At 37.9% G+C, this 15,283-nt stretch overlaps 1 protein-coding gene across 4 annotated transcripts in view; it reads left to right on the top strand.

Annotated features, from left to right (window-relative positions):
- xrn1 (5'-3' exoribonuclease 1) overlaps positions 1-15,283 on the top strand; it is a 29,411-nt gene that overhangs the window by 7,966 nt on the left and 6,162 nt on the right. For 2 of the 4 annotated variants that reach the window (XM_038300467.1, XM_038300468.1), the window contains exons 10-32: positions 950-1,087; positions 1,189-1,358; positions 3,083-3,172; positions 3,448-3,604; positions 4,007-4,126; positions 4,715-4,884; positions 5,010-5,127; positions 5,277-5,372; positions 6,646-6,749; positions 7,071-7,205; positions 7,340-7,502; positions 8,013-8,126; positions 8,517-8,615; positions 8,697-8,812; positions 8,905-9,051; positions 9,329-9,418; positions 12,518-12,653; positions 12,730-12,786; positions 12,908-13,040; positions 13,142-13,211; positions 13,556-13,748; positions 13,836-13,907; positions 13,983-14,069. In XM_038300467.1, coding sequence (XP_038156395.1) covers positions 950-1,087; positions 1,189-1,358; positions 3,083-3,172; positions 3,448-3,604; positions 4,007-4,126; positions 4,715-4,884; positions 5,010-5,127; positions 5,277-5,372; positions 6,646-6,749; positions 7,071-7,205; positions 7,340-7,502; positions 8,013-8,126; positions 8,517-8,615; positions 8,697-8,812; positions 8,905-9,051; positions 9,329-9,418; positions 12,518-12,653; positions 12,730-12,786; positions 12,908-13,040; positions 13,142-13,211; positions 13,556-13,748; positions 13,836-13,907; positions 13,983-14,069 — 2,775 coding nt within the window. Of the gene's footprint in view, positions 1-949; positions 1,088-1,185; positions 1,359-3,082; positions 3,173-3,447; positions 3,605-4,006; positions 4,127-4,714; positions 4,885-5,009; positions 5,128-5,276; positions 5,373-6,645; positions 6,750-7,070; positions 7,206-7,339; positions 7,503-8,012; positions 8,127-8,516; positions 8,616-8,696; positions 8,813-8,904; positions 9,052-9,328; positions 9,419-12,517; positions 12,654-12,729; positions 12,787-12,907; positions 13,041-13,141; positions 13,212-13,555; positions 13,749-13,835; positions 13,908-13,982; positions 14,070-15,283 lie in introns of all 4 variants that reach the window. The other 2 variants (XM_038300466.1, XM_038300465.1) reach the window with 1 other exon arrangement.

The following is a 15,283-nucleotide window of genomic DNA, read 5'->3' as shown; positions in this document are numbered from 1 at the left end:
TACAAGTTTATGATTCCAAAGGAGGATTATAGGATTTTTGTTATAGTGATGAGATTGTGTGACGATTAACTGATGCGGTTGTAATGGTGGCTGACAGATCAGACAATTTATTTGAGTGTTTTTCAGTTCTAAAAAAAAAAAAGAGTCTGGGGAAAATATTTTTGTTTATTTATTTTTTATACTAAAAATGTGCTTTTCTTTATTTCTTCATTGGGTTTTGCCTGCTTGTGAACTTTTTTTTCTATCTCATGTCTTTTGAATCTTCTTAGAGGTCTTTGTTGCCTCCTGGTGTAATTAATTTTAATGTTCTTTCATCATATAATATTACTATTTCATTTTCTTTTTTTCATTCTATCCTACTGCCCTTCTTTCTGTTGTTCATTTTCCTGTCTTTCCTTCCATCCTTCTGTATGACCTATCTAAATATTCATTCCTTCCCTTTTCTCTTCTCAGCTTTCCATCCATTCTACTTACCTTTCTTTCTTAGTTTTCTACACAGTAAATTACTTTCTTTCCTCATATCATACTGCCCTTCCTTCCCTCTTTTTATCCTAGTTCTCAATAACCTCCCATCCTCCTTCCTAGTTGGTATCCAACTGCCCTTCTTTTTGTGTCCTTCTTCTCTTCCATCCTGTTTTCAAGTTTTTTCTTTGTTAAATTCTTCCTTCCTTGTCTCTTTGTCTCATTTCCTTCCCTCTTATTTTCCTTGTATCTGACTGTTTTATTTCCTTGAGACCAGTATTATTATTATTATTATTATTAATATTATTATTATTATTATTATTATTATTATTATTATTATTATTATTATTATTATTATTATTACTTGCATCCCTTTCTTATTTCCATCTGCCTTTCCTTTCTTTTTTTCTATTTATTGATAAAAAAAATTTGTTGGAGTTATGAGTAAGAATATATGTTTTTCTAACTCTGGTTTAAACTTTTTTAGTTTGACCGGGAGCACTTTAGTGAGGTGTTTGTGGACTTGAAGTGGTTCGAAAGTAAAGTCGGCAACAAATATCTGAACGAGTCTGCTGGCATAGCAGCCGAGGAGGAAGCCGCTAGCCGAACTGGTGCAAAGGCAGAGGTAGAAAGGCTCTATTTAAAGGGGTCAACGTTAGATCCTTGTTTTGTTTTTGTTTTTTTGAACAAAGTTGAATTTTAACTGTTGTCTCTGACACATAGAAGGACTCTTCCACCCATCTTGGCGCCCTGGCATCATCTGAAAATGTGACTGAACAAGAAAAAGGAGAACTGGCAGATGAGGAGGAGGAAGAGGATGAGATGTTTGAAACAGAGTTCAGACAATACAAACGCACATATTATATGACCAAGATGGGGGTGGATGTTGTGTCAGAGTAAGTACATAATACACTAATGACTTTAAGCATTAAGCTACTAGTTGTTGCTAAGCCTTTGAGAAACTGACTTCTTAACACTCAGTGGGTGTTCAGCATGTTTATGTGCAGCAGTTCTGTCCTACTTTTTCATAACATTCTGCCTGAATACTGGCAACATGTTCTATAATGTATCTGCTTCTTCTTTCCTTCTGTATGCTCTAATTAGGTAAAAGGTTCAGTTTAGTTTTTTTTTATAACAAAATAAAACTTTCAAGGTTACTGCTTTTGTTATAATTTTTTTTTTCTTTATTCATAAGTATAGCAGCCCACGTTAATCTAGCAGAACAAAGATGGATTTTCCATTGGGAATTCACAAAAACTTTTTCAGATACAGATTATTGTTGCTTTGGTCATGGGTTTCTGTAGCCAATAATATTCCTCCTCAGTCAGGAAACTGCAGAGATGTGTCGCTATGTCAGAAGACCCAGTTACGACCCTTTCTGAGGGAAGGAGGTTATTGGTTATGATGAATCATGGCTCCATCCATCCTGTCTCCTTTGCAGAGAAGCATCCCCAAAAGAATGATGCTTCTAACTCCATGCTTTACACTCAGTGTGCTGATCTTGGGGTTGTTCTAATTCTTCTCCTTCCAAAAGCAGGGAGTGGATTTTAGCTCATACAGCTGTATTTAACCGTATGACCTTGGTAACTTAACATTTAAATTCCCTTTGGGGTTAATACAGTATTTATAAATTCAGTTGAACTAATTGGCCAATATTTTTTCATGATTTGTTTAAAAAAAAAAAAAAAACAGCTTTGTCTACATACAGCAGTTGTTGCCATTTGCTCTGATTGAAAATCTAACAGAAGTGTGGATTTCCTCCTGAACAGACAGATTTGATGACTTGATTACATAAGAAAAGATTTGTGACTTCACTTAAGTGGACTTCTGAAATGACTTGAAACATTTGGGAACTTCTAGCGGCCAAGGTTTAGTACACCCTGAGCAAGTTGCTGGTGGATGTAGGTTATCCTACCAGAGAGAGGTACCATTTATTGAAAAAAAGTTTTGGTGCTTTGTGACATTTAAACAAATACTGATTAAATTAATGACTGGAAAATTCAAACCATAGGCTTTACCTGGGACTCATTACTCCATATTTGTGACTCAACTTCTGCAAATTAAATCCTATACAGCGACTAAACTATAAACAGTTCAGTGGCACCAAGAACCTAGCTGACCCCCAGTTTAAACTACGCAGCAGTTCTGCTCTGGTTTGAACTCTTCATTGCTGAATTTCCCTTTGGGATTAATAAAGCATTATTCAATTGAAATGAATACACTCCCATTATAATCAATGGTTGGTTTTACATAGACAGGCATAGACATAAATTGGCTTATCAGAATTAAAACATGCGTCATGTAAACAGACTGTTTGGAACATTATAATTGAATTCAGCTCTTTTGGGATGGAACAAATTTTTGATTTTGAGGTTTATTTTTTTCATTTGTTGTGTCCTTGGACAAGATACTTGACTGCTGGCGGTCAGAGGGCTTGGTAAGTCTTGGATAAGCAGAACATGATGAGTACCATCAGTGTGTGAATGAATGTAGTCGAAAGATCTTTGGAGTCCCATGATTTGAAAAAGTGCTAAATAAGTAAAGGCAATTTACCATTTAGCACATCAGTTTTCACCTTTTTACTGACTTGGATCTGGATTTTAACTCTACTTCATTGCAGCGAGTTTCTCGCCAAGCAAGCCAAATGTTATGTGGAAGGTATCCAGTGGATTCTTCACTACTATTATCATGGAGTTCAGTCATGGAGCTGGTGAGTGCATACCTCTGGGTTTTTATTCTACAGAAACACCAACTTTAGCTGGAATAAATGAAAACTCTTATAATAAGTATTACTACAGCATCTGCTCTCTCTCTATGGCATTTATAACCTAGATTTAAATCCAGATGTCTTGTTGCCAACTGTTACGAATCATCGTGTCCTTTAGTAATTTTTGGGCAGTAGCAATAACATTACTTTAAATGTGCTCCCTTGTCCTCGTTTCAATACAAAATAAAGCTTTAAGTAAAATGTGTCTATCTCTGCAGGTACTACCCTTATCACTATGCCCCGTTCCTGTCTGACATCCGAAACATTTCAGAATTAGAGCTGACCTTTGACCTGGGAAAATCCTTCATGCCTTTCCAGCAGCTATTGGCTGTCCTGCCTGCTGCCAGCAAGGAACTGCTCCCTGAAAGCTACAGGGTAACGACTCAAACCCACATGCAGCATTTATCAGCAGGACTATATGGGCAGGGTCCAGACATACAGAGGAATGATGCTCTTAGTGTTAAAATAAAAAAGAAATCAAGCAACCATTTGTTTTAAATTCATAGAGGTACAGAGTCACTGTTCTAATGCTTAGTGATGAACATTTGGACAAAATGAATCTTAACTGAAACTGTTGGGGAATTGATATGGTTTTTATGTCTGCAATTTCGTGTAACTTGCACTTTCTTTCCTGTTCCATTTTCTAGAAGTTTCCATGTCATCATAATCATAGAAAATACAAACATTTTGGTATAACAAGTGTTTAGGAAATCAAGTTTTCTTAACAGACTGACATGCAAATGCTAATTTTTAAATTTTTTTTGTGGATTTCTTTAGGACTTGATGACCAGCCCAAGCTCCCCCATTATTGAATACTATCCTCCTGACTTCAAAACTGACCTGAATGGAAAGCAGCAGGAATGGGAAGCTGTGGTGCTCATTCCTTTCATAGATGAGGTGTGTACACACACACATGCACACACACACACATACTAAGTTGTCTCACTATCTTTGATCTTTGTTGGGCCTTTCCATTGAATTTCCTTAATTTCCTCAGCCTAATCAGGACCCTACACCCAACCTAAACTTAACTCACACCTTAGTCCTAAACATGACCCCTGACCCGAAAACAGCAGTTCCCCTCCCTCATGGGCTCCACTCATTGGGCCCCACAAAGAGCTGTCCGTACCCGCAATGTGTTATTTTTCAGAAAATTGGCCCATCAATATATAAAAAACAAGAACAAAAACACTTGTTGTCTTTTCCATTACCTTCTATTCAGTCCCCCTCATTTCTATGGCCTAAACAATACTAAGACATACTGAACCTAACCTAAACTCAATTCACACCTTAGTTCTAAACCTAACTCCTGCGGCAAGAAGAGAGCCTTTCCTCATGGGGACCAGTTATTGGTTCCCACAAGTAACTATAAGTCCCCTAAATGTATCATATTCCTGGGAAATCATCCCCTGACAAAAACATGGCCACAAACACTAACATCCAGGGCCAGCAGTTAACCTTATAAACTTGTTTGTTGGTAAACAGACATGCCTTCTAGCAGCTATGGAGCCTTTCAGTGACAAGCTGACGAAGGAAGAAAAGGCCAGGAATCGGCACTCAGAGTGTGCCATGTACTCCTACGACCCCGACATGGACTTTACATACACCTCCCCCCTGCCTCAGCTGTTTCCAAACATCACTCATTGTCATGTCAGGTAGATATGCACTTTTTTCCCTTGTAATTTCTAAAAATCACCACAGTGTGGTGCCGTTTTTAGTGTTCAAATGTGTCTAATCATTGACTTTGGTCTGCTTGCTGCTGGTTCGTTGATTGTTACAGGGAAGTCCAGATCCCCATGGATGCTTGGCATGTAGCGTTAGACCACGTCAGTAAGCGTGTTGACCGCTCAGCTTTGTACTTCTGTGGTTTCCCCACTTTGCACCACATCAAACACAAGGTGGGTGGGGGTGCCTGATGGCATCCAACACACAGTTTCAAGTTGATTCAGCTGTAATTCAACCTGTTAAGTTTCACTCAGCTTTATAAGAGCCATTTCAAGTTTTCCTGTTTAGTTATTAAAACTTTTTCTTGATTTGCTGCCTGTAGTTTTATAAGAAGAAGAGTGGAGTGGTGGTGTTTCAGCAGAGTAGCAGAGGGGAGAACATGATTCTGGACATCCTTCCCAATCAAGATGGGGAAACGGTGAGCATTCCTTTGTCCTTTTAAGCCTGAGCTATGAACAGGTCATTCTAAAAACCAGCATCACAAAATTATCAGCATTTGTCACTAGTTTGATTAAAAAAAAAAAAAAAAGTGTAATCATGACTGACTTAGAAGTTTTGGAGAACTTTAAAATGAACCTTATTGATAATGAACTCGAGTTTAGTGTAGTTCTTCCTGATGGAAACTGCTCTTCACATGGGAGTAAATATTGCAGAAGCTGATCTTCAACTATTTAGCATTTTTACTTTTTTGTTCAGAAAACAGCCTCAGTTTTACTCTTTAACTACAAGAGTTTTGTTGCTCCATTCATTTCCAGAGAGCTCAGGTGGGTACCCTCTCACGTCTGACCACTGATATATATATATATATATATATATATATATATATATATATATATATATATATATATATATATATATATATATATATATATATATATATATATATATATATATATATATATATATATATATATATATATATATATATATATATATATTATATATATATATATATATATATATATTTTTTTTTTTTTTTTTTTTTTTTTTTTTTGTAATACTCTAAGAAATCTTGGCTTACTAGGATTTCAATTCTTGAATTGAGCAGGTAATTGAGACACTTTGCCAATGAAATTAGGCAATTTACATAAAAAAAAAAAATCTGCAGTCTCCTATTCCAAGTATCTAAATGTTTACTTTTAAGGGTAAAAATACTTATTCAATTGGCAGATTATCTTATTTCCCTTCTTAAATTAAGGGTAAATACAGTTATTTAAAAAAAGATGTACTGATTTGAGATATTTTTCCAGTGTATCGGTGGATACTGTCTCTGCGCAGGCAGGGGCTGTTGTATGTTTTGGGTTTGGAGGTAAAGTTGACCTGATTTTAACTGTAGAGGGGTGTGCAGGTGGTGCAGTGGTTAGTGCGCACGACTCATGTATAGAGGCCTTAGTCATTGACTTGGCTGACCTGTTTTCGAATCCGACCTGTCTCATGTTGCAGTTAAACAGTTTGGTCTGTGTTAAACTTTAACATATACATCACATACTAAAGTAGAAGTTAAGTCTTTAAAGAAGTTTATGAAATGTTACTTAAACATTCACCAAAATCATTCTTGTGTTGCTGTAAAGTTGATGTCTTTGGGTGCATAAACTGTTACTGCTTCAAATCCGGTAAAGTCAGTGATTAAAGTAACATAATTTATTTTAATATTCCAGCTTTGTTCTTTTTCCTTTCGTCTCTGTCTGCAGATATGTGATCATGTTGCTGCAGACGTTTTGGGGAAGTCAGTATTTGTCAACTGGCCCCATCTAGAGGAAGCACGCATTATTGCAGTATCAGATGGAGAAACTAGGTAAGGATTTTAACCACTCTGAAAATGAAATGACTTATTTTGACCTAAGGTCTATTAAGAATCACTACTATGTGCTGTTTTATGGCCACAGTGTTTTTTCTTAAGTACTTTCTAAATCGAATTCCTGTTCGACTCATCACTTTTTAATGAGGGGCTAAAAAAAACTTGTTCCTCTAATAGGGAGAAATGAAATATTATGGAAAAAATAGGGAATATTTGACCGCTATACTTTGACAGTTTTAGATGTTTCCCCTTGGTAGATCCTCTTCGTTTACCTTTTAATCACTGAGAAAAAGTACAAATTTGCAACCCATCTTTCAGGTTTGCTTTAGATGAACCTCCTGGGGTCCAACAAGTGTACGACCGGCCTTCCAGTCCTCCTCCTACTAAAGTTTCCTGTTTGTCTGACAAAGAGCAGAAGGAATGGGTGAAGGATGTCCAAGGAATCACTGAACAGTAAGTTACACTAAACAATTAGAAAAACAAATTCTATCCAGTGTCATAACCACTTTTTTTTTTTTTGTTAACAGTTTCTTCAAGAGGAAAGGCATCGTAGTAAATGAGACACACTTTTTTTTTTTTGTTAACAGTTTCTTCAAGAGGAAAGGCATCGTAGTAAATGAGACAGACGTGCTTCTTTACGGTCAGATGCTGACAGGAAGAAAATATGTCCCTAAAGCCAATGGAGTGGTGGAACTGGAGAAACAGTGGGCCAAACAGGTTCTTCCTTTCGCCTTCCAGACTGTGGTTAAGGTACCTCAACACACACACACACACATTGAAATAACGTATGGATCTAAACAGAGGAAAATGGTTAACTTGGATTTTAATCCTACCAATCAAATATTTTAGATATGAGCAAAACTGCAGGAAGGGAGGATGCTGTAAAGCTTGGACTATTAAACCCCTGAGAAATGTCTAGCAGGAACAATATTTATTTATCTTCATTATGTATAGAAATGTTTCCTGTTTACAATTTTTTGTTCCTGATAAGTCATTTAAAATGAAATTGTCTTTACAAAGTCTCAGTTTGAGATTTTATTCATAAAAAGAATCTGTCCCAGCTGTATGTTTGACATTTATGTATACGGATAGATTGGTACGGTAAGAGGCATTAATTGTATTGTGTAGGATTATTCTTAATTTGCTCTTAAGTGGAATATGGTCATCAATAAAAAAGCTGGCATTCAAGGTGCTATAAACTGCCGGACATATAATGCAGCCTGATCCACGTCCTAATTTCATCTTCCCTTCAATTTTTAGGACATCGAGGCATTTTACTCATCTCTGTCCAGCTTTAAGAGTTTGGATGAACTCTTCCCTCCAACAACTACAGTCTTCATGGTGGGAAACCCTTACTACGGTGCCATGGGAGAGGTGAGATGTTTACATCCAAAAGATCAGATTATCCATCTCGTGCTTTAAGCTCAGCTTTTTTTTAGAGCTTAGAACAATTTCTCCTCCTAAAAGTATTACTTTTTAAGCTAATAGTTTCAAATCAAACTACAAAACCCAGCTTACTTTTTTCATCTTAAAAACATAATCCTGAGCTTAGATTCAGCTAGCGTAAATACCAACAAATTAGAAATCTTAGTCATCTTTAAGTTTTAGTCTGGCTGTGTTATTAGCAGTGTACACTTTTATTGGTTTACTTTAAAGAAAGTATGCATCAGATGTACTTTTTCATCCTTGGAAACCTAACTTTTGCTGCTAGTTGGTCAGTGTAAGCTGCTTTTACACCAGCTGCTTTTGAAAATTCCATCTCAGGTCCAAGACTCTCAAGATGTCATCAAAGAGGGCCGGGTCCGGGTAGTTTTCAACGTACCTCATGAGCCGCAGCTGGAACACCTGATCCACAATCAGCATGTGAGACACATGGAGACACGAGCATCTCGCTTTAATCCAGGGAGTCTTCTACATCCTCATTTGTTTATGTTGACTTTCCAGAAATACTCAGTCAAGTACTGTCCAGGCTACGTCCTGGCCTCTCACCTCGGCATCAGCAGCTATCTCGTCTCTCGCTTCTCAGGAAGCATCTTCATCGGCAGAGGCTCAAAGAGGAAGTGTGTTCAATACTTTTTTTATTCAAGATGATGATAGTCTTTGTTTTGTCGCCTTTATACTAATCAGTCCTTGTAAATCTTAATGTGTCCAGTCCCTGTGGGGAGCAAAAAGCTAATGTTGGGCTGAACCTTAAGTTCAACAAGAAGAATGAGGAGGTACCTGGGTACACCAAGAGAACCGAGAAGGAGTGGCTTTACTCTGCTGCTGTTGAGGAGCTGCTAGCTGAGTACCTAGACAGGTACACTCTTTACTTTTATTTATCTGCTGCTAAGATCAGTATGCATGTATCAGTATGTGTCCTTCTAGTGGACAAATTAATCAAGCCAAAAATGTTTTATTGAAGAATTTCAAGACTGAGGATGTACTTCAAGCTCAGAGGAAATTGAGTCTGTTCATTTATTAAGAATGAAAATAATAGCCATATCTTTCTCTAAGCTAAATTGGCAAGCAGCTGTAAACGGGAGTTAACACTTGGTTTTCTTTTGAAATACCATTTCTCATTTCTTGCTTTGTAGATTTTCTGAAGTTTTTGATGCAGTGTCCAGAAACAGTCATGATGATGTGTTCTATGAAGATGACATCTGGCCAGGAGTGGATCAGAATGGGTAAGAACGAAGGATGCGCCTCAACCAGACAACACTTTTTATTTCCTGTCCCTACCGAGACTTTGGAGACTTTTGAAGCCAAGAGTTTAATTAAGTTAAGGCCGCGGTTCTCAAAGTGTGTGGCGCGACCCACTGGTGGGGAATTGAGACGTGACAGGTGGGGCGCGCCAAGTTCCGGTGTGTGTGTGTGTGTGTGTGTGTGTGTGTGTGACTATAAATGTAGAATGTGTGAGAGCAAACTGTCCTTATAGCTGTATGTTGCCGCTTTTTAGACCAATCAAACCCACAAAGTAATCATTACTAGCCTACATGCAGTCTAATTAAAAGAACATTAGATATGAGAAAAATTTCACCTGGAACTGAAGTGCCAAAATAATGATTGACTTGACGTCGGCATATTATTTGTAACGGAATAAACTTTCGCGCCCCAGTGTTGCCAACTCAGCGACTTTGTCGCTATATTTTAGACCTCTCCAGCGACTCTTTTTAAAAAAAGGGACTAGCGACAAATTAGCGACTTTTGGAGACTCTTACGTGAAAGCACGTATCGTTCCTTTTCTTGTCCTCCAGCGGCAGGTGCTGCCGTGGGGCGCCTCCGTCCCAACCCCGTTCTCCCCCGCTATCGCAGGAGTCCCTCTCAGCGCTGCAGAGACACAGCATGTTTACCCTCAGCGTCCAGACTGCAAATAAAGCGCACATGCGCCGGGATTGACGGCGCAGGTTGATCATAAATAACTGAATTTGAAATATTTTATCTTAAATAAATAGGACCAGTTTATTGAAATGACGTCTGACTCCACCCTGAGGCTCAGGTTTAATGCTCAGACTAATAGTGAATTCTGGTTTGGAGTGGAGAGGGAGTATCCACTCATCGGGCAGAGAGCTGTGTGCATTCTTCTTCCCTTTGCCACATCATATCTCTGTGAGATGGGCTTTTCAACTGTTGCTTCACTGAAAACAAAATACAGATCTCAGCTGAACATTGAGCATGACTTGAGAGTGGCAGTATCAAGCCTGCAACCCCGTTTTGAGAAACTGTGCAATGCAAAACAGGCTCATTGCAGCCACTAATGCAGGGATAAATAGACCTGTATTGCCAGATGGATTTCACTTCTTTTCTTTTATTAACAGATTGCAGAGTGGCACTTTAATTTTTTCTATCTTTGAGCTTGATACAAATTTTGACACAGCTGCATTTTTATTTTCTTTATTTTTGAGCTTGCTGTTATTTGATGTAGATAGTTTGTATTTAGATACTACTTGTTACTTCAATAAAATTGGAAAATTTTAAGATTGTTGCATATTTCATTAGCATTGTGTTGGGGCGATGGGGACAGGCGGGGCTTGAAAATTCCCCCTTGTCCAAAGTGGGGAATGACAGAAAAAGTTTGAGAACCACTGAGTTAAGGCAAGATAGTGGTGCTGTAGAAAACAGCAGGTGTTTAAAGGAATAGTACACCCAAAACATGATTAGCCTTCATTTTCTACTCACCCCCATGCTGAACAACACTCTGGAGTACTTCAGCCTCCAGTACTTCGGGGTACTGGATGCTTCTTGCTGTCTGCTGACATTCAAATAATGGAGGTCCATGGTGCCCGAGACAGAAAAGTCCACAAAAAACGTGTCAATATTCCTCCATTCTTCTCGTCCAATGTATTCCAAGTGTCCTGAGTGGATAGCATCCAGAATTTACTTGAAACGAAGTCATTTAGAATGTTTTTAGAGCATAAACAGTAGTGTATAGGATTTCCTGAAAGCGCACCAGCGCGTTCACGGCGCTACGGAAGCCGGCAGACCAAACCAGATGAAAGTGCACATTCAGCGTCTGCTCTGCCGATAATGCAAGCGTAGAAGAAGAAATGTGCTGTTTACCTGTGCAAAGAAAGAAACAACGAAAGAAAAATGTCTGAGGACTTCAGTGTTAAGGAAGAGCATGAGTTCTTTGCCGAGCTGAATGCGCACTTTCGTCTGGTTTGGTCTGCCGCGGTTTCCGTAGACTCGTGAACGCGCTTTTAGGAAATCCTATACACTACTGTTTATGCTCTAAAAACATTCTAAATGACTTCGTTTCGAGTAAATTCTGGATGCTACCCACTCAGGACACTTGGAATACATTGGACGAGCAGTATGGAGGAATATTGACACGTTTTTTGTGGACTTTTATGGACATTTCTGTCTCGGGCACCATGGACCTCCATTATTTGAATGTCAGCAGACAGCAAGAAGCCTCCCAGATCTCCAGATGCATTTGAGATATCAAAAAAGTACTCTAGAGTGTTGTTCAGCATGGGGGTGAGTAGAAAATGAAGGCTAATCATGTTTTGGGTGTACTATTCCTTTAACAGTGTTTCTATATTTCCATGCATTGTGATAAAGAGTAGCAGCAGAATAATAGATGACAAATTTATTTTCTTTTAAATAACAATGTATGTTTAATCAGTGCAAAAAAAACATTTTGGATCACAAAAAAAAAAAGAATTTGGTTGCTTCAAATACTATTTATATGCTGTATTCCTTTTTTTTTTTCTTTTTTTTTGGCTTTTAAATCTGTAGAAAATGACTGGATTTTTAAAATAGCGTTCAGAATGGAAATGGGTAATTTTCTCCCCTATTTTCTCAGTCTGTTACTGACTATCTATGATCTATGTTTTCAAAAGAAAAACAACAACAATTAATTAAGATATGAACATAATGGACACAAGAAGGGCTTAAACAATGAATGACAGAAAAGTAATCCATCAATTAGTGAAATAGTCGTACACAAGTTTGATAAATAACTGGAGCATAGAGGCTTTTAAACCTGCCACTTACTGAAAATAAAACCCTTTAAAAGCAGTATAACCCTTTTGTTGCCTTGGACCCAGTTTTTTTTGGTTTTTTTGTTATTGTAACTCAACTCTGAGGTAAAACATTTGAGGATTTTGGTTTGGATGTTCTTCACTTCACAACAGGAAGTGATGAAATCAAAGTAAACAGACATCTCCTTGTTTCCCCTTTTTCTGAAGCATTTTATTTTCAAACCATTGAGAAAAAATCATTGGTAACATTTCTATTCTCATTTAATTTGACATTTTTTTATTGCATGCTTTCCTTTCCAGGGCAGAGAGGGTGGCTGAAATCACCTCCTGGTTGAAAAGTCATCCGGTCAGCTCCTCCAGCAGGGCATCATGTGACCTCCAGATTCTGGATGCTGCCATTGTGGAGAAGATTGAGGAAGCCGTGGAAAAATCCAAGGTGAAATACTCATAATATGTCGTTGTATCGTATTCTCACACATGTATGAGTCTCACAGTTTCTTCTCCTCCCTCAGGTGAAGAAAACCACCAAGAAAGTCCGAGTGACAGTAAAGCCTCATCTTCTGTTTCGGGTTGGTGTTAGATTATAGTAGACTTTTTTAAATTGAGAAGTCCACCTTTAACCCTTTATCATTGTGATTTATTAATTAACTAAATTAATGAACTAAACAAATTAATAATTTTTGTGTGTAGCCCCTGGAACAGCAGCAGGGTGTGGTTCCAGATCCAGAAGCTGAGTTTCGTCTGTTCGATAGAGTCGTCAACATCAGGGAGAGCTTCACCGTTCCTCTGGGACTCAGAGGGACAATCATTGGCATTAAAGGAGGTAAAATCTTATAAATTTTATCATGGGCTTCATACAATAAAAGGGTACCGATGATCCTGCTAATTTCAAACCCGCTGATCAGTGCCTGTCTTTGTTGATAGCGGAGCATGAACCTGAGGTTCTCTATGAGGTCCTGTTTGATGAGGAATTTGCAGGAGGTCTTAACATAAGGTAAGCGTCAGTAAGCATCAGGGAATTATTGGTCCTATCTGACCAGACACTGGAGCTGGAGCTGCTAATTAGTTGGTTCAAGTCTTTAAAATCCTCTTAACCAAGAGATGTGAATAGAAAACCAGTTGATAGGGGTCACAAGTTTATCAAATCTATGAAATAAGTCCTCAGAAGTAAATATAATCAAGCTGTGGGAAATATATTTTAATTTTTGACAGCAGTAGTAATAAAAACTACAAAAAAAATCAAAGGAACAAAATTTTAGAAAGCAGTGTTTTTACTGATCTTATCTTAAACAAAGAACCAGCTAAGTTCTCTCTCTCTCTTTCTGTCTCTTTATGTAGGTGTACATCTCCTCGTGGGTACCGCCTCCCTCCCTTCGCACTCATTAACCTCTCCCACGGTACTCGATTGGACCATGGCTTCCACAAACTCACCGCTGTTGTCAAACCTCAGCCTGCTACTGGTGGCAACCTCAACTCTCATCGTCTGGGAGGCCTAAACCACTCTCCTCGTTCACCTTTTGTCCCCACGCAGGTATGAGGGGAAAGAATGCACACAATACAGCATCGCTTGTAATGATATTTCATTACAAAATGTCACCTCTCACCTCTTTATCTGCAGCATAACAAGAATGCTGTGGCATCCCAGGGTAACAAAACTCCATCTAAAGGCCCCAACCACAAACCAGCTAAGGTAGGTGTTACATGTTATTCATGTCCCTCAACTAGATGAAATCAGTATGAAGACTTCTGTTTCTGTCCCCTCCAGTTTAAAGACGAGTACAGTAATGTTTGGCAGTCTCTGCAGCAGAAAACGGGTCCTCCCAATAAACCTCCTGCCCATTGGCACAATAATGTAAGCTTTTTTTTTGTTTCCTTTCAGTTTCTTAGGCTACAGGATTCTAATAAACCATAGTTTCAACCTTAGAACCAATTCATTCCAGATTTGACAACAGAGAAAAAAACCTAAAACAATTTCTCTTGCTTTAGTTTAGGTCATTGTTCCTGTTTAAGAAAAAACTAAGAGAAAGCTAATGCTATTCATTAGCTTTCTAAATAAGAGCCAGATATTGGTAATGTCCACCTATCAGGTCATGACCTTAAACCTAAGTGCACTTAGGTTATGTCCTACGGCACCTGATAAAAAAAAAAAATAAATAAACGAATATGTAGTGGTATAAACTAATGGATTCAAACCAGTTCAGCTTCTGATCCACAAGTTATTGGTTGACTAAATAATTATTTCTACTAAATCTGTTACCACGGGACTAATGTCCTTATAAAGAGTGTTAAAAGCTAAAGAAGTTGGTTTTGTCCATTTTAGTTGATTCTTAAGTTCTGTTGTGGATCTCAAGACCCCATACTGGTTGATCAGAAACTCTTAAGTGGAATCATGAGCCCAACTTGGTCTAAAAAAAAAAAAATGCTTAAATCTGGTTAACATGCTGTAGACACATCTTAAGCTGGCTGACCATCCTCAAAAAACCTTCCAGAGGACAAATAAAACAGTTCAGGAAATTAGACTAGTCCATAAACTGTATTCATAGTGATGTGTATAAAGAAAAAGAACAAAATCACTACTATTAATTTCAAACCCTTGATCTAAGTTGTCAGGATCAAAGGTTTTTCCAGTTAGATATATAGTTTAGAGCAGTTATTCCCAACCGGGGGAACGCGTACCCCTAAGTGGTGGAAGGGGTACATGAAATATTATTTTATTTATTTAGGTAGTAAAGAGAAATGGGGCTGGGATCTGTTTTGCTTTGTAAGGATCAATTGGAAAAAATGAAACAAGCTTTTATTAACCAAAATGACTTAAATGACTGATTTCATCTTCTGCTTTGATACACATCCAAACCAAGCAGAGGAACAGACTGGAAGTAAAGAACAGCCTGGAATCAGCTGTTTTTCACACTGGGCTATCGGGGGTCTTCAAAGCACCTCAGGTGTCTTAACAAAAACAAAGTAAAACTAAGAAAGTCAGTCTGAGTATAATTTTTGTTCTGTAATTTGCTCGAAATTCATCAAGTTTTAAATGTGATTATAGATTGTGGTTTATAATATGATTTT

Source organism: Cyprinodon tularosa, unplaced genomic scaffold (assembly GCF_016077235.1).
Source record: "Cyprinodon tularosa strain WSP-4 unplaced genomic scaffold, ASM1607723v1 ctg45, whole genome shotgun sequence".
NCBI classification, from domain to species: domain Eukaryota; kingdom Metazoa; phylum Chordata; class Actinopteri; order Cyprinodontiformes; family Cyprinodontidae; genus Cyprinodon; species Cyprinodon tularosa.
The sequence above is the reverse complement of the archived record's forward strand: the minus strand, read 5'-3'. Positions and strand labels throughout refer to the sequence as shown.